Source organism: Mytilus trossulus, chromosome 13, assembly GCF_036588685.1.
Source record: "Mytilus trossulus isolate FHL-02 chromosome 13, PNRI_Mtr1.1.1.hap1, whole genome shotgun sequence".
Classification (NCBI taxonomy): domain Eukaryota; kingdom Metazoa; phylum Mollusca; class Bivalvia; order Mytilida; family Mytilidae; genus Mytilus; species Mytilus trossulus.
Window position 1 is genome coordinate 26,906,885 of NC_086385.1, and position 25,618 is coordinate 26,932,502.

At 31.4% G+C, this 25,618-nt stretch overlaps 1 protein-coding gene across 1 annotated transcript; it reads right to left on the reverse strand.

Moving 5' to 3' along the window:
* Positions 1–2,734: 2,734 nt before the first annotated feature.
* LOC134694202 (obscurin-like) lies at positions 2,735–23,662 on the reverse strand. The gene is made up of 6 exons (XM_063555198.1): positions 23,606–23,662; positions 15,376–15,414; positions 14,017–14,283; positions 13,449–13,715; positions 8,575–8,838; positions 2,735–3,084 (listed from the first exon to the last, which is right to left on the reverse strand). The coding sequence occupies exons 3-6, from the start codon at positions 14,207–14,209 to the stop codon at positions 2,735–2,737; spliced, it is 1,074 nt and encodes a 357-aa protein (XP_063411268.1). The 5' UTR covers positions 14,210–14,283; positions 15,376–15,414; positions 23,606–23,662.
* Between the last annotated feature and the right edge of the window lie 1,956 nt (positions 23,663–25,618).

The window sequence follows — 25,618 nt, forward strand, 5'->3', positions numbered from 1 at the left end:
TTTCAACACTCACATCTCAAATATTTTCAAAAAAGCTGTAGGACAACTAAACGTTCTAAAAAGAATTGGCACTCATCTCACCAGACTTTCTAAACTTAAAATATACCACTCATTTGTCATGTCAAACCACAGCTACGTATATATATATACTGTCCTCTTACATGGCACTTCTGCAGTGACCAAAACACAAAGAAAATAGAAAAAATACAAGAAAGAGCACTCAGATTTATTTATGACGACTACACAAATTCTAACGATACACTTCTTGAACAGTTTAAGCTACCAGAACTAAAAATCAGAAGATTGAAAATCATGGCATTAGAGACATATAAAATAATTAATAAATCAAGTCCAGAATTCCTACATAATTTAGTAAATATCAAAGAAAATTCATATAACTTTAGGTACAAAGGTATAGCAGATATACCACGGCCAAAAAACAACAAGGTATGGTAAGAAAAGCTTTTGTTATGAGGCAGCAAAACTCTGGAACTCCTTGCCAAATGAGGCAAGGAGCTTATCAACTTTTGGCAATTTTTTTTTTCTCCACCTGGTGTTTTTCAGAAAAATGTACATGCAGTTTTTGTAAATAATGTACTTAATTGCTGCCCCATAACTTGATCTCGAAGCCTGATGTTTGTTTTTTTTTTTTTTTTTTTTTTATCTTTTTGCAGTTATTTTTATTTTATTTAGCCATTTATTTCTTTTGCTTATGCATTACCTTTGCTATAGCTTCATATAGTCTTTTATTTGTGCTTATAGTGTTTAATTTTGTATGCGCTACTCTGATATACATACTATGTGCTACTCTTTTAAATATCAGTCGGTTAAAGAACTCTTAAGAGCTCATGTTCTTTGTTATTATATATATATGCAACCCGACTTTAATTAAAGATTACTTTACTTTACTTTACTTTATACATCTTTTATCATCTACACAGGTGTCCGTAATTGTGTGTTTTGTCTTCTTTACAATGGACCAAATTTGATCTATCGAACTGCGTGTGAATCCTTATAGCCTAATTGCAGAATTGTTTTTTTCATTTAATTTCGTATCTGATGTATGCATCATTCCTTCCATCAGTTTTTGCGGTGCAATGGTTAAGCCTTTAGAAGAAAAATCTGAAATACCTAAATGTTGTGCCTTCATTTGTATGATCGACTGGAACAGTTTAATCAGCTGTAGATATAAGAAGATGTGTTATGAGTGCCAATGAGACAACTCTCTATCCAAGTCACAATTTATAAAAGTAAACCATTATAGGTCAAAGTACGGTCTTCAACACGGAGCCTTGGCTCACACCGAACAGCAAGCAATAAAGGGCTCCAAAAATAACTAGTGTAAAACCATTCAAACGAGAAAACCAACGGTCTAATCTATATAAAAAACGAGAAACGAGAAACACTTATCAACCACATCAACAAACGACAACTACTGAACATCAGATTCATGAACACATTTAGATTATCAGCATATATGTTAACCAACTAGTTTGACCTCCCCTTTCCTTATCGATCAGAAATCGAATATACACAGAATATCTTTTTTCAATATTTATTTTCGGGATTTCATTGTTTGTAATTATTTCAATACGTAACTTAAATTCTATAAATAGATGCAGGTCCTCTTTAGTCAATGTACATTGTGATTACCAAAGAACAATTATTATCACAACCTTCCACTTACATTGCACATATGACCTATTATAATGTCATGTTACCTAACAGAATTAGAATTTTGCGTAACAATGACTAATTATAACGTCACGTCTGATTACCGTACTCTATTTGACTATCGAAAACAATGCTTATCTTTGGAAAGACGAAACTGGGCAGATAAACATTTCCGGAATTTTTCAGTGCAATTATATTTTGTTTCATTTCGATTCACCCATTGCGCACTTCGAATCAATTTAATGTAAAGTGTGTAGATATTTGTCCTTTTCAGTATATTCATATACAAAGTGCCATCTTACCTTCAACTTTTACTTCTTTTTGTCTTTTCACATTCTCAACCTCTATACAATATGTTCCGCTGTCATTCGGTTCAGCTGTAGTTACTGTTAAAGTATGAATTCTCTTCTTTGCAGTGGATTTAAATTTATCGTTAGAACTCAATTCGACTCCATCCTTCGACCAAGTTGCGGACATATTTTTTCTTATAACTGTGCAAGTGATGCAAACATTATTTCCTGCTATCGGATTTTCTGGGGTTATTGTTAAAACTTCGGAAAAGTAATCTGAAATTTCAATAAGTTGTGCCTTCATTCGTATGATCGAATAAGCTGTACACATTTGATTTATAAGAACAAATTTACACCGGCTAGTAAGACCATCCTTGCGCATGCAACTAATCGATCGGAAAACGAATACACGCAGTAAAGAGTTACATGTATTTAAATTTTCAATATTTTTATATTGAACTTGTATTTACGTAACTTGCATGATAAATACATGCAGATCTACTTTGACAGTGCTTGAACAATTTACATTGTCATAACTAGAGAACAATAATAATCCCTTTCCTACCGTTTACCCATGACCAATAGTATGTCACGTTACTAAGATAAATAATAACTCAAAACTACTTACTAAAATGTCACTAAAGGTTACCGTATAGAATAAAAACAGCAACAATTATAATCTTTGGAAAAATGTAATCGGGTGAAAAGAAATGTTTTGATTTATTACGGTGCAATAATTTTTATTTTCATAATTCATTTAATTCGCGATTTCAACTCCATATTGATCGAAGAATAAACTCATCATAGATAATTCTAAAATATGTTGATATAATCATTTGAAGATCTATCTTACCCTTAACGTCTAACTTTATTTCTCTTCTCACACATTCAGCATCTTTAACTGCTATAGAATAGGTACCATTGTCACTTGGTTCAGCTCTAGGTATTTTTAAGATGTATTTTCTATCGTTTACGACGGGTGTAAGTTTTTTATCTATTGCGTTTCCATTCTTTTTCCAAATTACAGCAATATCTTTTTTATTAAGTGTGCACTTGATAATTATATCATTTCCCTCTTTTGGCTTTTTTGGGGAAATTTTTAATCCTTTGGAAAAGTAACCTGAAAATTAAAAACTAGTACATTAGTTATATGCAAATGATTTTTTTAATATTAGTTCGACCCTCTTTCTACCGAATCCAAACTCCAGAAAATGGTTCTGTTTGAACTTCTTTATAGGACTTCCTCCTGGTCCTTATGTTTTTTTTATGCGTACCTTTTTTTTTTAATAGAAACAGCTTTACTTAACAATTTACATATTTATTAATGGAAAACAATAATCAATTAAAAACCAATTGTTCAGAGAACAATTGAAGGTCTTTCCATCAAAACAATGTATTTTGATATGAAAAGTTGTGAAACTAAGTTTAAAATGTCATTTCAATCGTCAAATGATAGCTCCTGGTAAGCTGATTCCAAAAATATATTGTTTCCATACATTTTTTTTTTAAATAAGGGAGATAATTTGTTACTTCCGGTTTGAAAAATGTTACTTCCGATTATATTTGAATATTTACTTGACACTAATTCCAAAAATATCTGTTTCTTTATACTTTTATATTAATAAAGTATAAAAAAATAGCTACTTCCGGTTTACAAAAGGTCACTTCCGGTTGTTTTTTTCAAGGTTAAATGGTTTGAAACCTTTTTTCTAAAAGTTGTATATCTTTATAATTATATTTAGTTAATGAGTTATATCACCAAACGCGTATTTTTAAATACAAGAGGGGAGAAAACTCCCTTTTACATTCAACGTACGCTTGCAATCAAAATTTACATCTTACGAAATGTCGCAACTAACGATTTAGTAAAAATAATTTGTTGATATCTTATACAGTCTTTGGATATAAGTGAAAATAAGCCAAATTCAAATATTAGAATATGACCTTGACCTTTGACCTTGACCTAATTTTCATTTTTTGGGACCAAGGACCTCAAATCAAAAGATCCTAGGTCTCTATCACTTATGATTTATAAGATAGAAATTCATATCACTTATATCAGATGCATAAGGGGAAATAACTCTCATATGGAGGGGTCATATCGCTTCGGTCAAAATAGGACAAATCATGCCAAGGATAAAACGAGCAATTTTGTAAAATAAATTTGTCATAATCTTTTACGGTTGCGAAGGAGATGCGCTAACAAGGAAAACAGTGTTTGGGGAGATAACTCCTACAAAGAAAAGTATTCGTTTACGCAGGGTAAATTTCAAAAGCGCATAAACTGTTCGATATCATATACCAAATATCTAAGCGACTTATTGCGAAACAAATGTTTATCGCAAGAACAAAATTAGGCGGAAGAAAAAAAAAAAAAAAAAATAATAATCAGAAGAAAAACAATAGGTCTTTCCACAGAAAAGTGGAAAGACCTAATTACAGATCACCATAGAATCATTATACTGTCACGTTAATGAGATCAATGAGAACTTTGCGATACCGAGACTAAAAAGTATTATAATATCAAATCACCACTTAATATATAACAAAAGAACTGACATTACTCAATGCAATCAACCTAGCTGAATGTAACTTGACATAGTGCATACAACTATGATGCAAGTGATCACAGACTGTATGTATATTTTATTTGCTTGAATAAATAAAGTTTGATAACATATATTAATTTTAGTCTTTTGTACGCAAAAAGTGCGTATCGCTAACACAATGATACGCCTGGAATCTGTGATTTTTGTTAGACTATTTAAAAGATTTTTACTTCAAGAAAGTTCCAAATTTTGACTATGGCAGGTATGCAGATCAGTGTTCTTATCAGGGCAATAAATTGGTATGAATATACTGTAACAGATAAACAACAGTTTTATTTCGTACCATCTTCCCTGTAAATGTATTTTTGTATTAGAAATCATTATTAGGATTTGCTTACTATTTTATTATGAAGTTGATAATGATGTGTTCTGTTGCATGTCATAGATCAGGGAAAAAGTTATGTTGTAAATGAAAAATATTTGGTACACATTGACCTACTGCATTGAACGATTTGAAATCACGAACTGTTTACAAACTATTTTCTAAATATTGCACTTTAACACATTAGAGATTATTCTGGTAAAAAATAATTATCGTTAGTAAGGTAACAAAAAACAGACCATTCTGAGTAAAATAGAATATTCGAAGAGGAAGCTGTATTTCATCAAGTCTTATTCTAAATTAATAGGTTAAAGAAATTGTTCAGGATATTATAATTCAGCTTAAGAATTATAGTCATTTGAACAATTCACAGCAAATTATATATTGGATTTATTAATTTGCGGACATTTTCCATTTTGGATTATATGGTATAAAGTTTTTGATCATTAAATAGGTTAATGTACATTTTCATCAATTCGTTCGTATTTTTATTTTTACGCCTAATATGGACACCAACAGTATACATTAGGTGCCTAAAAATGAAATGCAGAGGAAAGTATAAAAATAAAATTAAAATGAACTAAACATTTGATAACTAGCCCTTCGTTGGAATTTCCAGAATCAGATAATAAAGGATGATACATAAACAAAAAATTGCCAAACTTACAGGTCTCAAACTTATATTAACAGATGAACTATGACAAATTGTTTTATTTTTATATTGATGACACTAGTAATTGAATTTTAGATTATCTTTTTGATCGAGTTATTATGAGCCATTTTAATTGATATTTTATAGTGTGTCTTTTTATGTTGTAACGTTACACTGCTGTCTCAGGTTAGGATGAAGGTTTGTGCCTGTTAAAACGTTTAAACCCGCTTTATTTCTATGCACATGTCTTTAGTAAGGAACGTGTTGTTCATTGGTTGTCGTTTGTTGGTGTGGTTCCTAGGTATTTCTCGTTTCTCGTTTGTTATATAGATAACACCGTTGGTTATCCTGTTTAAATTGTTTTACAATAGTCATTTTAGGGTCCTTTATAGCTAGCTGTTCGGTGTGAGCCAAGGCTCCGTGTTGAAGGCCGTACTTTGACCTATAATTGTATACTGTTTATACATTGTGACATGGATGGAGAGTTGTCTCCTTGGCACTCATACCAATCTTCTTATTTATTTTTTACCGGTCATTGTGACCATAGCAGCATCTCAAAAAGTCTGTACAATAAATTCTATATATAAGTTAATTCAGTCAATTCAGTTCTCTTCAATTGGTTTTTAGACAATTCAGAATACTGATGATGTGAAAAGGTAAATAATGTCTACCGAACATACACATAACAGATCTTAAATGACTGCAAGCGAATAGTCTGAACAATACTGAATTTACACATGTTACAGCAGTAGATAAGTCTAAAACATTGACTGAAAAACTAAAAAATACTATGAAATTTATTGTTCAGTCTTTTAAGAGTTGTTAAGATCAAAAAGACCGTTTCTGCTCAAAACTGGTTTAAAAGTGTGATAGCAAAAAATCTTTTCAAAATTTGATCATTAGGAAAGATCCTGGGAAGAATGAACTAGAGGCTCTAAAGAGCCTGTGTTGCTCACCTTGGTCTATGTGAATATTAAACAAAGGAAGCAGATGGATTCATGACAAAATTGTGTTTTGGTGATGGTGATGTGTTTGTACATCTTACTTTACTGAACATTCTTGCTGCTTAAAATTATCTCTATCTATAATGAACTTTGCCCAGTAGTTTCAGTGGAAAATGTTAGTAAAGTTTACAAATTTTATGAACATGGTAAAAAATTGACTACAAAGGACAATAACTCCTTAGGAGGTCAATTGACCATTTCGGTCATGTTGACTTTTTTGTAAATTTTACTTTGCTGAACATAATTGCTGTTTACAGTTTATCTCTATCTATAATAATATTCAAGATAATAACAGCAAAATTTCCTTAAAGTTACCAATTCAGGGACAGAAACACAACAACGGGTTGTCTGATTCATCTGAAAATTTCAGGGCTAATAGATCTTGACCTGATAAACAATTTAACTCCATGTCAGATTTGCTCTAAATGCTTTGGTTTTTGTAAGCCAAAAACTGCATTTTACACCTATGTTCTATTTTAGCCATGGCGGCTATCGTGGTTGGTTGGCCGGGTTACCGGACACATTTTTTAAACTAGATACCCCAATAATGATTGTGGCCAAGTTTGGTTTAATTTGGCCCAGTAGTTTCAGAGGAGAAGATTTTTGTAAAAGTTAACGACGACGGACGACGGACGACGGACGCAAAGTGATGGGAAAAGCTCAATTGGCCCTTTGGCCCAGGTGAGCTAAAAAATAAAGAAATAAGACTGACTAATGACTACAATTCTCAGTTTTATAAAAACGATGTAATTATCAACATTCTTACAGTGGCTATAACTGGTCCTATGATAGATTTCCCAAAAAATGACATTACTCGACATAATCAACCTACCTGAATGTGTTTCCGCCCAATGTATTGAAGAACGACAGAGTGGAGCCAAGACTGCGTGAATACTTGTTTGCTCGTCACTACACATATTTAGTTGGAACATATTATATTTTTTGATAAATCCGACCTGTACTTTAAATCTTTATCAATATTTTCCAGTACCATATATTCGTTATTGAAAGGCCGAATATCAAAAATGTGAAACAATTCATACAAGGAAATTGAAGGAATTATTTATAACAAAACAATTTTCGTAAAATAAATAAGACAGACATGAACCACCGCGACAACCACTGTTCTGCTCCAAACTTGGGACATGCACATAGATAATTAAAGAGTTAAACATGTTTGTGAGCGCTCAACCTTCCTCTAACCTGGGACAGGGGATATACCAGCACAACATAAAAAAACCCTGTAAAAATCAGTTGCAATCGGCTTTACTACAAATATCGGCACGAGGCACAACAACCGCCAACATATAAACAATAGACAGAAAACACCGAAATAAGATTACTCGCAGTTACTGAAATATAGTTCAAAGCCAATTAAGAATAATAGATAATGTGTTCCACAACTTAAGTATCAACCAGTATACATCCAATGGATTTAATGTTAAGACGTCATAAACAGTATGAGAAACACCCGACCTAATCCGATGCCAAAATATAAGTAAAGAGTATACCAAAATTCTTATTATTAATAATGTTTCATAGAATTATATAGCTTTTTATGTAAGAGAATGCATCTTCCAGGTGAAAAATTATGATTTCTTGTTTTTTATTGTAATGATGCATGGGTTAACTTTAACGTCATTGCCCAAATTTTTTTTTTTAGAAATATTCAACAATATTATAACAATAATCCGTCCAATTAGGTCCGTATGCGATATACGTACGTATGTCATTTTAATGCTAATCTGTAGTAGGGTTGTTATAATAGCCAAGTTATGTACGTACGTCATTTTAGTGGAAATCTCTTTTTAGAAATAACAATGATGATCTGTTGAAAGATGAATACAGACTTACCGCCGGTATTTATCTTTCCACAGATAATCATTGTTATTTTTGGAATGTTTTCGAAGTGTAATGGTATTTTCTTTCATTTCGGTATATCAATTGTGTTTTTTTGGCTCAATGACTTGTGTATATATTTGTAAAACATTTCAATATATGTAAAAATAATGATGTATCTTACCTTCAACTCCTAAATATGTTTCTTTTTTCACACCTTCAATTTCTATACAATAAGTATTGCTGTCAGTCACTTTAGCCTTATGTATTGTTAAAATGTGTTTTTGCCCTTTTACATCGAATTTCATTCTAGGTGTTCCTTTCACGGGAGTACCATTCTTATACCACACAGAGGAAATATTTTTCCTTTTTACTTTGCAACTGATGGATATATCATTTCCTTCTATCGGTTCTTTCGGATGAATGGTTAGGTCATTAGAAAAATGATCTGAAATATTACCAGGGTGTACCTTTAACCAACTTAACACATTAAGATTTATAGCACACATTGTTTAAAATCTACTTTATCCCTCCCTGTACCTAATAGATTTTAAAAAAAAATCAGAAAGCAATGACACTAGAAAGACCTAATTATTTATGAAATTAATAAGACATGTAAGATTAAACATAGAATAATTGAACATTTATCGAGCAAACCAAATTACGCTAATTAAAGAAAGATAGTATACTTATAATCAATCTTATGATATGATTATGATAGGTTGTGATACTTTTATATGAATAATATATTGTCTTCCCATATCTGAGTGAGTTCGAATCCCGCACGGGGCAGGTGCACTCGACTCAATCTTAATTGACTAGGATTGTCATTTTTCCTGCCGAAGGTCGGTACATTGTAGTTCTCTCCGGGCACTCCGGCTTCCTCCACCAATAAAATAAAAACTGACCGCCACGAAATAGCACAAAAGAGTTGAAAGTGGCATTAAACACCAATCAATCAATCAATCACATAATTCTGGTGCGTCATCCAAGAAGATATGAGACGACTTTATCTAATTAAGGTAGATGGGGGTCTCATTTAAAATCCATAGAATTTTATAATAATTCGCCAAAAATGTAGTTTATATCATGCTTTTTTCAAAAACATAATAGAACGTATGAGTTACAAGGCTTCTTTTCAAGCTACATGTTGTGCAAAATTGTCAGCTTTTGTATAGATTATGCATGGAAACTCTTTCTATGTGTGATAAAAAAAAACACTAAGCCATAGAATTTAAAGATAAAATATGAGAAGATAGCTCTTATTATGTACTTTCGTTATATTAAAAGAAAAACTTGGGGCACAGGACTCGATTTCATGCTACAAAACAAAATATAAAAATTCAAAACATTCCTTTATGAAAGTAACTTTATATATATATATATATATAATTTCTCATCTCTCGAAAATTAGAGGCCTTTGACAAAGCTTTAAGGTACTAATTTAAGCGTCTTAACACTAAATTAAAGATTCACTGACGTATTTTACCAAATTCATAGGGTGGTAATAACTGATTTTGTTTGATATTTCTTTCTTTCTGGCGAAACTCTACGAAACTAACCCATCTCCCCTTACTTTAACATAGCTGTTGAACCATTAATAAAGGGATCGTTACTTTTTTTCAAAATATTGTCAGTCGTCTTATAAGTAAATGGAAGATGATATGATTTCAATTCACCTATATCTATATATAAAGCAATACACGTTTATTTACTTCAAATCGAACGCACCTTTTTCGTAAAAAATAAGCATACTTTGGTTGGTCTGAAAATGAAACGAGTTCGTTGTTCTTAATTTTAATTCTACTCATAATCAGTTATTTTACTGGTTCAAACTATTTCCACACTACTTGTATAATAATTAATTTAGAATCTAGCTTTGATAGGATAACTGCACTTGATTTATACCTACATGATATTTTGTTCGCGATGGAGATTCCATAAATCGCCAAGTTATCGGAGTTCCAATAAGATCTAACTACGCACTTCTAATTGTGGACCTGTATTTTTTAGGAATCACAATGTATGCGTAAAATCAGCATCGAAACAACATCTGATATAAAAATTTGATAACACTTTATATATATATTTGGATGAAATTTTGGCTATCAAAATAGTGTCAACTTCAGTTTGTAAACTAAAAAGATTTATCCTGTTGATTTTGCTTTAAATAAAGTTAAAATTAACAAAGAACACTGCCCTCCTCTGGGTCTTGATAACTATATCTCTAACTTGAGCTCAATTCTAAACTTTACGATAAAAGAGATGATTTTTTTTTTCATTTTCTATTGTTAATTAATCGATATCACAAACTTGTCAAAACTGTTACTAAATGTTATCATCGGTACAAGGAAAAATTAAATCAACGTGTACATCTTCGGGTGTTTCACATCCCATCTTTTATGATAAAATTATACACAAAGCACAAGAATGTCGTCATCCATATCAAAAACTAACCAAACGTTCAAAGAGACATATACATTAGGAATATAGTTACGATAATGGTGTCAAGTTTTGGAATTATTATTGATTCACTCATAGGGTCATTGCATCGGAAAATAAACAAATTTATGCGAAAACCAGTTGTTAGCATTCTTCAGGTTATGTTTTTCATGGTCTTCTCGTGTAATTGTTGATGGCATGATGCTAAATCCCTAAAGGGAGAAATGGTGGTTGATTTTTATATGAAGAAGAAAGTATCTTTTGATCAGCTAAATTGAGGTCTGCAGCTGGCATTTCAGTAACTTCTAGTAGTCCTTTGTTAATTTATGTTGATCATTGACCTAACATCGGATTCGGACTTCTTTTAAACTGAAATTTACTGTGTTTTTTATTTTGTGTTAGTTTATTCCATATTGGCTAGAGGTATAAGAGAGGGTTTAGATCTTACAAAACATGTTTATTCCTGTCATATTATCATGATTATTGCGCCTGTCCCAAGTAATGAACCTGTAACCTTTGTTAGTCTTGTGTTTTGTCTTAATTTTGGTTCATTTGTATGTTTCGGAGTTTAGTGTGGCATTCAATTCAATTCGCTAAACCAGTATACATTATTGTTTAGAGACCAGCTGAAACCCACCACTAGAAGCAGGAATTTTGTCGCTGCGTTAAAGATTCTTTGATGGCCTTGGGCTGTTGTTTGCTCTTTGGTCGGGTTATTACTCTTTGAAACATTCACCGTTTCCATTTTCTATTATATTATCCTATATTTCCTCCGTTGTCATTCGCAAAATATTCACGCAGAAAATTACAGTGCTAGATTAAGTACTAGCATTCCTAATTTGTAATCCGAATTGAGCAAATGTCACGCAGTTAGAAAAGGTTTAACACACAATTTGTTCAATCGTTCTGTAAAAATCGATTTTTTTATTGCAAATGTCTCATTAAATTAAAAATAATATTGTGCATATATATTTTGTAATGTTCAAACAACATTCTTACGTATTTACAGGATCAAAAAGAAAGAAATTAAGATACTAAATAATTATAGATTTGTTTTTCGGATGTTTCAACGTACATAACGGAAATGGATCTAGTCCCACTAAGTTCCATTCTGTGGATTACTTCAATCTTTGCTGACTTCGGCAGATTTTGATGTTGTTTGTTATACTAATATCATACAACATTTTCATTATCTTTATTTTCCGAACTATAAACTTAAAGTTTTAAGTAAAGTAAATGAATTTCAATATTGGCTTTTTATCCCATGAACATATCATTTAAGGTAGATTCATGGTATACCGCCATCTTGGATTGAACAATCACAGTAAAAAATCGATCTAGTTATTTGCCTAAATCTGCAAATTTGGAGACAGATTTGCAATTTAATGGTTAAATTGTTTAAAAGTATAAAGAAAACTTGGCAATTTATTGTACAATTCAAAATATTTAAACAAATATCATTTTATTTTGCTTTTTGAATCATTTCTTTCAAATGAGCCATTTAAGGGAAAATAACTCTTTTAGTAAAAATTTTATACTGGACAGATAGGGATTTTTTTTCTTTTTACTTGTAGTAAGAATACAAGTTCGGTGACACCCTTTATTCTTTTTTATTTTCTTAAAACATATTACAAAACCTATCTTTTCACAATTTATTTCAAAATTATATCGTATAGATTATTTTTTATGCACACAATTGTGTTTTTCCATGAACAATCTAACCAAATTTAGGCAATTTTCAATGACTCATAGCTTGAAAAAAAGCACGATGACCCCTCCTTTTTATTATGTTTTTGAAAAGAGCATATTAAAATCTCCATTCTGGCTAAGTATAAGAAAATTCTGTCTCAAAAAATATTTACTTATGATCTACCTTAACATGACACAATATATCAATATTTACAACAGTAAAAATCAAATACACCCTTAACTATTCCATATTCATGTGAAACGACATTTCATTTTTTTTCTTATTAATTCATTCATTCGATTTATTATTATAAATTTTTTTTATATTTTTTTCTCTTTCACTTTTATGTTTTGATTCTTGTAAAAAGTCTGTTTCAATACTTTTAATCTAACGGACGCCTGTACTAATGAATTTGTTCGTTAGTTTAATGTAAGGCATGTACACATCTTATAGTTTGTAGATGCAAATATGAATACGTTCCGGAGATATGGTGTAACAGATAAGGACAATATGGCGGAAAAACATCATCTGCAGCTATTAAAATATTAAATACAATGGTCTAATATTAAAAAAAGGTTTCCTGACTGGAATCGGTTGATTTGTGAACATGTGTGTATTCTATGTGTGTTGAATTTATAAGCAAATCAGCTCCAATTCAGTCTTGAATAAAATAAATAATAATATTGGAATAAGTGCTCCAATTTCATGCGTTTGTCGATTTACGTTAGTATGTCATTCTATTGAAAGCTCTATTAAGCAACACCAATGATTATCTGTGCAAGATGAGAACTGGCGGTAAGATTTTTTATGAATTTTGTTGGCAGTTCAATTGTATTGTACATCTGTCATGTTATGTTCAGCCAATATGAATGATGTAATTATTTTAAGTACATTTCAGCATATGTAAAAATAAAGATGTATCTTACCTTCAACTTCTAAATGTATTTGTCTTTTCACTCCTTTAACATATATCCAATAGTCACCACTATCACTCAGTTCAGCTTTATTTATTTTTAAGGTGTGTTCTTGCTCGTTAAAATCAATGCATTCCATTTTACCTGTACTTAGCACTATAATACTATCTTTATACCAAGTTGCAGGCATGTTTTTTCTTTTCATTTTGCAACTGATGGATATATCATCTCCTATCAATGGTTCTTTTGGATAAATTGTTAAGCCAGTAGAAAAAATATCTGAAATATTACAAAGATAAACCTTTAAAAACTGTACACACATTGCATTTTTAGCAATCAAATTTTTAGCTATTAGTATGACCATCCTCGTATTTTATCTATCGGAAAACAGATATTCACAGGAATGAGCTTTTAATGTTAATAAACTGAATATTGTTTGTCTATACGATATTCGAAACTTACATTCTATTTGGAACTTTTCCAATCGTCATTGATATTGAAAAATAATTATCAATTACCTACCATTTACGAATAATTTACGTCATGTGACTGTACACTACTACTGAATCATGTATCTTACCTTCAACTTGTAAATGTATTTGTCTTTTCACTCCTTTAACATATATCCAATAGTCACCACTGTCACTCAGTTCAGCTTTATTTATTTTTAAGGTGTGTTCTTGCTCTTTAAAATCATTGCATTCCATTCTACCTGTACTCAACACTATATTACTATCTTTATACCAAGTTGCAGGCATGTTTTTTCTTTTCATTTTGCAACTGATGGATATATTTTCTCCTGCTAATTGTTCTTTTGGATAAATTGTTAAGCCAGTAGAAAAAATATCTGAAATATTACGAAGATAAACCTTTAAAAAACTGTACACACATTACATGTTTAGCAATAAATTTTTTAGCTACTAGTTTGACCGTCCCCTTTCTTTATCGATCGGAAAAAAATATTTACAGGAATGAGCTTTTAATATTAAATTACTGATATTTGTCCATATGTTATTCGAAATTTGCATTCTATTTGGAACTTGTCCAATCGTCATTAATGTTAAAAATAATTATCAATTACCTACCGTTTACAAATGATTTACGTCATGTGACCGTACACCACTATTGAAGCGACAACAATAATAATCTGTGGAAATATGTAACCGCGTGGAAAAAAAGTTTCTGAATTCTTTTATAAATGCAATCATATGTTGTTTCATTTAGATATAATCGCATTTATGACTCCATGTTGAGTTCAAATTCACACTAAGTAAAAATGTCAACTAGGGAATAGTGCACAATCGATAAAGCAATGTATTCAAATTTGCTCTCAAGTATCAAACATTAGTTTAAGCACCTTTAGTATGACATGTAAAAGAACAAAAATCCTTAATTAATGTTCGCTAAAAGTCTGCAACATTTAACATCAAAGCAAGCAGATGCAGATACTACGTTGATGTCCCTACCAAAAATTAATTCCTCTGTAAATGACAAAAAAAAAAAGAAATCAGAATAGCATGCTATTTTGCTAAATTGTACGGATTCCATAAAGTCACACACTTAACTTTGTGTTGTCCGTGATCACGATAGACCAGTCCGTCAACTCGTTTAACAATTCTTTATCTCGAATCGCTTGAAAATGATATCGATTTACATGACTGTCCGTTTTCTCGATGTAGCAGGTCTTTTTAGGATTTAAAACTCGTTATTACGATTTTTGTGTGTTTTTCTCTCGGTTTTCTTTCGTTATCTGAATTTGTTTTATTTCGTTGTCTCGACTAACGAATCAATAATCCCTATAAAATAATTCGTTCCTTTCGAAAAGACGCTTGCGCTGTTATAACCTTAAACAAAGTTCGGAACACACTCAAACTCACACAAACACTCATATATACATATATATATATATATTTTCCTTACTTTAACTGTAAATACTTACTGTGTTCTTTATAGCAGTGTCTTATAACAACTGCTAATGCTGTAAAAACAATGCATAATTATTTCATTTTGAAAAACCCGTCTGATTCGAATGAAGTGTTCATTTCTGTTGATGCACGGTACAAACGGACGTTTACTTAAACTACTTTAACCAATGACCAGTCCCGTTATTCACAAAATATTTAAAAGTTAGTATGCTAACAGAAAAAAAACCTCTGCAAGTATGTTTAAAAATATTAAAAAATCGAATAGAAAGGGACGGATTCCCAGTTTTAAATTGTGATATTGATAACGATTAAAACAAAGATAATTCATTATTTAAGCTATAAACATCTCAACGATATAATAAAACATTTATTTACCTTCAATTCTTCAATTTTTTTTTAATTCCTTCACCAATTGCAATGATTGGCTGTACTCTTTCTTAATCTTTACTTTTTAACGGACATGCCGGCGTGTGCAGTCATCGTAAACTTAAATCGTTACAATGACTGGGTCAATTTGATTGTATGTGTAATATAACATATAAGTAAAAAAATATTTGTAAGTTAATGATAAAGCTCCAAAACCTGGATACACAAACCAGCAGTCCAGCTTTGAAATTGGACAATCAACACTTACATTCCAACGTATTGCAAGTAAACGAAATAAAACGTCAAATTTCATTGATCAAAATAGTGATACAACACCAATTGAACTGAATCGGATTGAATGAAAATGGATTGACTGAGTTCCAACGAAAAATGCTAGGTTGTTGCATGATTTTAAAAGATAGGGGTACAAAAATGGCATGCCGAGGATTTTTTGTCCAGTAATGCAACGACAAAAACAATGTACCGGATTATGCCCAGCGTTTTCTTTCACGCCTAGGGAAATCTATATTTCTTTGAGGTTTACGTCTTGAAATGACATCTAAAATGCTGTAGCCAAAAAGGCACAATATAAATATACAGTATCAATTTTAAAGGTGGTGCAAATTTGTCTTTTAATTTTATTCTTCACTCATCTTATAGATATATAATAAGAATAACAGATCTTTGTATAACATTGATGAGTGCATAAGTAATTATAAAACAAATTGAAGCATTATTTTCATCAAAAGCACATTACAAAACCTGACCCTTCAATATAGGAGGCATCAAACTGCGACTGGACCATACCATGACACAGTCTTGTCTTTTTTATATCCCAATGATGGGTGTATACGCCTAGAAATAATTTATATTGACAACAATGTGTGAGCAAAACAAACAGACATAATAGGTAAAATTCAAAATAGAAAGTCCCTTATCATATGAGAAAATCAAAAGCTCAAGCACTTCAAAAGAATGGAAAACAGCTGTCATTTCCTGACTTGATACAGGACAAAAAGGCGCTTGAACAGAAAACGCACATGGATATCCAAAAAAAATCCCATGCAATGACAGAAAATGAAAAACGGCTACAGTCTGTCTTCTTATAAAGTTATTAAGTGACCAGATAACATGTGATCTTTTTCGAACTCCTTTTCCATGTTTTCCTGTGACATAACTTGATTACCCAAAGCATCATTTGTCTTGTAACTTGAACCAACAAGTGTAGTAGTATACAACATGTACAATATGAACGTCAAACGCAACAAGAATTTCTGTAACGAACACATGATAATTTATACCGCTTCCAAAAAACTCAGAAATTAAAAAGCTTATTTACCAAAATTAAGGAAAGCACAAATACAATATTTGTTTTATAAAATTCAAACCGTTCGAAACCATCTAGAAACCACATCAACAATCACACTCATGAAGAATCCCGTAAAATTTTCGAACTGTCTTGGATTAAACGGCAACAACATATCCTCTTGATCTTAATGACAATATCAGTGGACAAGGAAACATTTCCGAAATTTCTTCTTTTGACAGCATTAACATTGTTCATTAAAGATAAATCAATAATAGGTTTCATGGCAAACGTATCAACCGCAATCAACGAATTTAGCATCATAAATATAATGATGATCTCTTCTGTATTTAAACAATTGCAGGCAGCATTTATTATACAAACATGAACAACACCTAGTTAATCACTGTATATTGTTATAAGTGTGATATAATTTCGTATTTCAGACTACTCTTTGAGTGTATGCGTATACTTAGACTGTTGTGCCGAAATAAGTTATCGCCGCTTAGATATAAACATGAAGATCATAAACGGAATTAAACAAAAATAAAATATGTTAAGATTGGTATGGATTTCATCAATTTATCTAGTAAATCTAATGACCTTATACCATTAAAATGGTTATGCCTCCATAGATTGATAACACAGACCAAATTCTAATTTATTATCAATATAAAAAAAACCAGTAGAAATTTTTACGTATTCACATCTGACGTAAGACGTAAGACTTTACAACATCGAATTGCTTATATAGCAATATTATTACAGATAATCTCAATATCGTTCATTACCAACAGGATAAACACCTTTTGAAAAAAGACCAACATGTCAATATCTATCGAAAATAAATCAAAAAGAATGTCGAAACGTCGTTAAAGAAACGCATTTATAGTTGTAAAACTTAGTACAAAAGTACCTCGTACATGTTAAACATGTACAAAATATTGCTTAAAATGGTTTTAACTTGTACAAAATATAAAATTAAAGATACGTTTCAACATGTTCAATTGTTACAACACATGCAATTAACCTCAATAAATGTTCATTATTTTTTTCTATTTTTCATTCATGTTATTGTGTTTTGACCTTTTTGATACAGTTAATGACCAGATGAATAGTTTAATGATTACTTAATACCCTTTAAAACACACATGAAATCAACAAACATTATTCAGTATTCTCAACTGATGAATTCTAATTGTGAGTTTCCACTTAGAAGGCAATAGTAAATATTTACATCAGTTATGTTCAAGGTTAAAAATGTTGATGACCAGATTCAATAAATTCAAAGTTATTTATAATTAAGCGCTGTCCAATAAATACAATTTGCTCTCTCTGGCTTTTATGGAGTATGCATAGGAGACGTTTAATTTTTGCACGTTAAAAAAAGAGGGGAAGGGTAATAAATTAACATTTTAAGACATTTCTCTGAAAATATCAGATGAACCAGTTATCAACTTGTTGCTTTTGGGGAAATGTTTGCTACTATTAAACAATGTAGGTCATGGTTGACTGCACAAAACATACAATGAATTGAAAACGCATTATGCCAGCATAAGCCGTGAAGCAATAAAACATTTCTGAAACTTTGTGATTACTGTGCTCTTAAGAATATATTATTATGAGCTTTTGATTATTTATTTTATAATTCAATAAATTTCAAATGTATATTCTGCTTTATTTAAATTAATTTTTAAATCTTATACAAGTAAAAATAATTTTTAAGCAATATTGTGTACATGTTATAACATATACGAGGTACCTTTGTACATGTTATAACTTGTATTTTGCATTGTACAAGTTATAACATGTACAATTTTTCTGTACATGTTATAAAATGTACAAAATTGCAACTTGTACACGACATAAACAAGAGAATACCAACAACAAATACATCGATTCTTATTTGTTTAATTTTTTTGAATATCGTGTTAAGTCTGTTATCACATTTGAATTTTTTTGTAAATTAGTGAAAGCCCTTCTAATACGCACGTTTCTTGAATTATAGACACACTTTAGGTACTGGCAAAGCGGTTTTTGTTCGTACCGGCCTACAAATCATGCAACAATGTGGTAGTGGTGTGACGTAAATACTTATAAATAACAAACTTATTAGTTCTTCTATTTTCAGATTCGTACACCCACAAAGAGAGCCAAATAGTAAAGAATCATACATTTACCACATCTTATCTTCCTGAGTACCTTAACGCCTCATCTGACCATTTGAACGTCCCTACTATGTAACTAAACTTAACAACAAAACCGTTTCATCTCGGCTTCTATAAAGTGTTGCACAACTTTTTTTCCAGTGATTTGATTTAATTCCATTACTCCTTTCAACGAACTAAATATAAAGTTTTGTGAAACAGCACCTGAAAATAATTATTTTTGGAGTGTACTTTTTTTTAAACATAAATTACATGTTTTGATGATTTTTTTTTAATTCGATTGACAGTTACGATTTTTTGACTCTCTACATTCCGCTTTCACACCATTGTACTTTGTCACCTTTCCGTAGAACTTAATCAAATATAATTTATGAGTACGCATCTTCAAGAAAAAATATGATAACATTTTACTGAATCAGTAATTTTTTTTTATAACTTGTCTTTAATAATTATAATGATGCATAGATTCTAGGAAGATCCCGTACAAACCTATTCGTAATTTAACGTCATTGCTCTTAAATCAGATTTTCTAAAATGTTTGACGTTAAACTTATACAAATACGTATGAAAAACGGACATGTACGGAATATGTGTTTGAAGTTTTGTTAAGTAGGATGATCATTTTACTTTTATGACCAACATATGACAGCAAGGGAATATAATATTTACTGGTCTGTGCATCTATCCGTTCATCCGTTCTATTCAAAGTATAAGAGTTTAAAATCATATACCAAATTAGAGTTTGACCCGGATTAAGTGGTGCACTGAACAAGGTAATATGATCATGTGAAGGGGCACGGTGTCTTAAGGCCACACATTATTGTTGCAAATAGTTTGATTAATACACGTAAATGTATATGTATCTTCAATATTCATAACTGTCTTTGGTCGCGCGCTCGCCTCGACAGTAACCCCTCACAGGTGATCGGGGGAATAGAAATATAGTCACTATTGGTCTCGTTTCGATCGGCAGTTAAACCATTGCCAAAGTGGGGAGTCCGTTTGGTTGTGCGGGATGTACAAGTACGCAGTCTCGTCCGGTCAGAGTAGGAAGGTGTAATCCGATGCCTCTTATAGAGAAAATATCACGCTCTCTACACGTTATTTATGCATGGAAAATTTGCCACTTGACGTTAAGCAATCAACTATCAATCAATCGGCAGTAGCGTCACTTGAATTTTATTTCTGGTGAGACAAATGATTGGAATCTTGGCAGTCAACGCCTCACCTTGGTAAACAGACGGCAATGTCAATAGGGAGTGGACAGTTAATTGAAAATATGAATCTCAAAATGGGGAGAGTTGATCATACTCTTGATAGGTCACACACTGGCAAAAAAATCCTGTCTATAAAAAATCCAGATTTGTGGAATTTTATATTTCGAGTGCGCATTTAATCAATATATTTCAATGAAACTGCTAGATTAAGGTTTAATTATCAGTATTCAGTTACAGACAGGTCCTGATTAAAACAAAAATAATTGACAGAACTATATGTATGACCTCCTATAAAATGCTTTTGTATAGATTTAGGGATAATAGGTTTGAGATCCTCTATGTATTTAAACTTTATACGTTTAGCTTCTGTTAAAATGTATGAATGATAATAATTAGATTAACGTACTAAGAAACACATTTTCATTAGTTAAAAACTTTACAATGCTCTTTAGATATTTTGTTGTTTTTTCAGTTTACTGTCTCAGTGACGAAACCTCGCATCTCTTTATATCCCAATGTCAGTCCATATAACTTGTAAAAATTGTTTTACCTATTTCATGGCATGCAAATATTTTCAGTTGAAGATTTACTGGCTGATAAGAACATTTCTTATCTTCAGGAGTGATCAGGATTTCAACCTTCTTCTACATGCTTTTATTAACAAGGTAGACGACTACTACATAAAATGTAGGAATGCCAAGTGTCTCTTAAAAGCATTGTCCACCAAAAGAAACACTTTCGTTGTTAGAAAAAAAAATCAAGCATTATATCAATTTCACAGTTATGACTCTTGTATAATAACTTTTTTGCGAGGTATACTTTGTCTGTTACTTAAAAAAGATATTTGCATCTACCTTTTTCATTTCATGAAAAGAAAGCTTTCAAGACGTTAAAAATGAGAAATGAGTGAGTAAAGAGTAAAGCAGTCAACGTTTTGCACCGTCGTCACTCAGTATACTATGACGTACATGGTATACAATTCTTCTTATCTCTCGTTTTAATGGTAAAAAATTTGGTGAGGCGGTTGTCTCGTTGCGTGAATAAAAGCTACACCCCTGCCCGAGTGTGGGAAGTCTTGGGCTCGATCCTCGCCCATTTCAAATTGAAGATCGGTTGCTTCTCTGCCAAGCACGCAATATTTCGGAATTAGAGCAAATATTGGTCGGACCGGGGTCAAAATCATGTGTCCAGGTAGGATGACATGTATTCCTGTGGTATAATACACATCTGGTTGATATTCATCCTCTTGTTCTAAAAATGCATATGTGAAAAACATATGCAACGAACACCTATTCCACTTTTAACGTTGACTTTACCCCCCCCCCCCCCTTTTCAAAATCCTTGATCATCATCTGGCAACGAAATATTATGTTGTTCAATGTTACTTACCTTACACATTTCTGTTAATGATGTAATTCAGTAAAATGAATTCGGTGACCCCCTTTTAATTGTTTATTAATAAAATGGATAAAATATTTAAAGTTAATTTACTTCAAGGAATATTAAAAAAATCCCTGGAAACGTCGTTTGTATTTGGACTCCGATAGCATTCCCGTTAAACAAATTAAATACAGAACAACCCCTAATCGAACACACCTTTATTATAAAAAAAACAAATATAGAGATTTTTTATTAATACATTTTATAATAAATGAAAAATACTTTTGTTTAGAAATTAAATGGAAGCGATAGTTTTATCTCAATTTACAAATTTTATAAAGAGACAGATTCTGTCAAACTCTGGTTTCGATATTTCTGAAATCGTCAGGGAAATATCCTTCTTAATAATTTCCCCGCAACAAATATTACAAAAAGATAGATAAACTATAAAGAAAGACAGAAAAAAATATAATGGAGCGTTCATCTGCAAAGAATATTGAAAAATAATTGTCATAAACCAAACCTTGAAAGATAACTCAAATCGCATGTATGATAGGTATGGGATACTTGTGTTTATACGTGTCAGTGAGAAAAAAGGCGGGAATCTAGAAAACCACGCGACAAATTTAATCAAATTCTATGGTTGGCAATAACCAGTCCCATTAGGTCCGAACGTCGAATTACGTGCGTATGTCATTTTATTGGAAATCTCTAATACCACTACACCCAACATTACCTTGATAGCACCTTTGTGTTAAATTACCAAAAAGTGTATAAAAACTGCTGCAATTGTCCTAAAGGAACTTATTTTAAACAAATTTAATAAACACAGTGATAAATGAAAGATGTGGTATGAGTGCCAATGAGACAACTCTCCATCCAAGTCACAAGGTGTAAGAAGTAAACAATTAAAAGTGAAAGAACGGCCTTCAACACGGAGCCTTGGCTCACACTGAACAGCAACCTATAAAGGGCTCCAAAATGACTAGTGTAAAACAATTCAAACAGAAAAACCAACGGTCTAATCTATATAAAAAAACGACAAACAAGAAACACTAATGAACCACACCAACAAACGACAACCACTAAACAACAGATTCCTGACTTAGGACAGGTGCACATAAATACAGCGGGTTTAAACGTTTTAACAGGCGCCAACCTTCACCATAACCTGAAGTAGTAGTGTAACATTACAACATAGAAAGACACACTATAAAATATCAATTGAAATGGCATTAACAAAACAAGTAAACATACACTGAACGATTAAATTTGATCTATGACACAATATAATTACAAAATTAATAAAAATGCTGTTGGTTTTCTTGTTTGAATTCTATTTTAAATTTCATTTCGAGGCCTTATATTGCTTAATATAGAATGGTTTTGTAGATTGATGTAGACCGTACGGTTATCTTTAGTTGCTTATATTAACGTAATTTGTTCTCTGGTGGATAGTTGTCTCACTGGCAATCATACCACGTCTCCGTATTTTCGTAAAGTTTTTTCTTGAAGGGTATGCTGTTTTAGAAACGAAAAGGTATACATTTCGAACGACACATATACTGTTGAATCGATTAAACGGTATTTTGCTTTAAAAAAAACAACTTACAGTGCATTTATATATCTATATATCTTTATTACGACATCTATATGACCCCCTCACCATAATTTGGGGTTAACTGTTGCTTCATTTTAAAACACCTTATTTGTTACTTCAGATAAAACATCGGGGAAAATGCTATTAAGCTATTGAACCAAAAGTAACAGCTATTTAGCCTTACAAGTGAAAATATGTTGTACTTACGAAAAGAGAAGACAATAATGACAGGTAAAACAGATGTAACAAAAATTGCTGCAAGAGTTCTATACTTTTTCTGAAAAGCAAAGTTCTTCAATACAGTTCATGTTATTTTCTATTTACATTGAAATTTCTTTTATCTTCTTTGAATTATGAACTATATATCTGCTCTTGAAAAAAATGTTATTTCCTCTATGCATATAATCTAGTATACTTATATCATTTATTTCTTCTTTTTAAGTATTCAAGTTCATCATGTTGACAATACAACTTAAAAGACGGTACATATATTTATATGACAATTAAATCAAAAATCATGTCGGTATCTGAACTGAAATCAATTTGAACATTCTTTTTATGTCCTCTTTGCTTATACAGCTCCTTACATTTCTGCGGTATTACATATCCCTGGCTTCCAAATGATTAGGCTTGAGCGTTCCCAATAAATCCAGATGTCACTTTGGACGTACGACATTGATCAAGAGTTTTTTTTTTTCATTTACCAGGACTTGGTCGATGCTACTGCTGGTGGACTGTTGGTCAAAGAGAGTATCATCAGGCAAGAAGTCATTGCTTCGGAACTATATTACAAGATTTAGAACTTACTATAATATAAAATAACCCATTGATAAGATAAGAAATAACAAAGAAACAACGGATTTAACTTTAATACAGACATGACAGACAAAGTTAGTCTCCGATGAACTTGCTATCATCTATGTGTCTTCTTTGCACATACAGCATAGTTACACTTTCATGGCTTTTCAATGTTTATGTTTGTGCGTTCGTGTTGAATGTAAATCCAGAAAAGCACGTCGGAGGAACAAAATCTATATCATCTTTTATTTTTACTTGCTAGCACTGGGCCGATAAAATTGCTGGTGGATATATAAGTCATTAGGTAGGTATTTAGGTCAGTCGGTATATTATTTTAATATTTACCGTTGATAAAATAAGAAATAATCAAAGAAACTAGGGTTCCGACTCACTCAGACGACGTGGACGTTAGACGTATTCACTTTTTCCCTAATATCTTTTTTTACACAACCTGGTTTTCAAATATCTTAGATTGAGTTTTCCACGTGATCGTTTATATAGAAAAGACCTATCGGAATCTCAATGTTTATAAAGTGTTATATTCATTCAGTATCGAAACACTTTCGTTTTAGCTGATGACTATCATCCTTGCAACCAGATCGTCAACATCACACATTTTTCTTCTTTTGATTTATATCTCGTTTGTTTCAGTAACATAGTCAGTGGTTACATATATCTATAAAGTTTCGTGATCTGATTAGAGATTAAAATATTTTATAAACATACTGGTTATCGTAAAATGTCTTGTGATGACTGTTCGTGTCTAATGATTTTTGTCCATCTCGTTGGATTGCTATCACATTTACGTAAATCCTACATAATATATATGAAATATTTGGAGTCATTGCATCGTTGAGTCACTTTTTCGCCGTTGGTGTTTACATGGATACGTGCACCTAATATTTTATATCTATGTCGATACTCATAAAGTCTATTTATAGTTTATAATGTATGTTTTTTAACGAAACCTTATTTTGAATTTAATATCATTTACCTGAAAATGAAGTATTTTGTTTTCGCCGTAAGTGCTTGGTATCACTTTGATTTGCTTCTATGTGCATTCTGAAACATATAAATAATTCTTCATGATCTATTTAAATGATACAATATCTAGGTTGCACAAGTTCTTGGTAAATCATTCTAAAAAGTACGATAAAATATAATAAAATTTTCATTGGATTTCATGTAAATACTAATCTAACCATAGTATATCAATAAAATCATACAAATATGAATATAGAAACACTGAATGCTCGGAGAAAATTTCATCGTACTACATTGATTTAAATTATCATTTTCTAAAATTATCCTCTGATCTGTCTGTTTGATTAATTACAACCAACACACACTAATCGACTGTTTTTTTGTAGAGGTAGAATACACTACGGTGACGTAATGAGCCTACCTGCATAAATATATTTC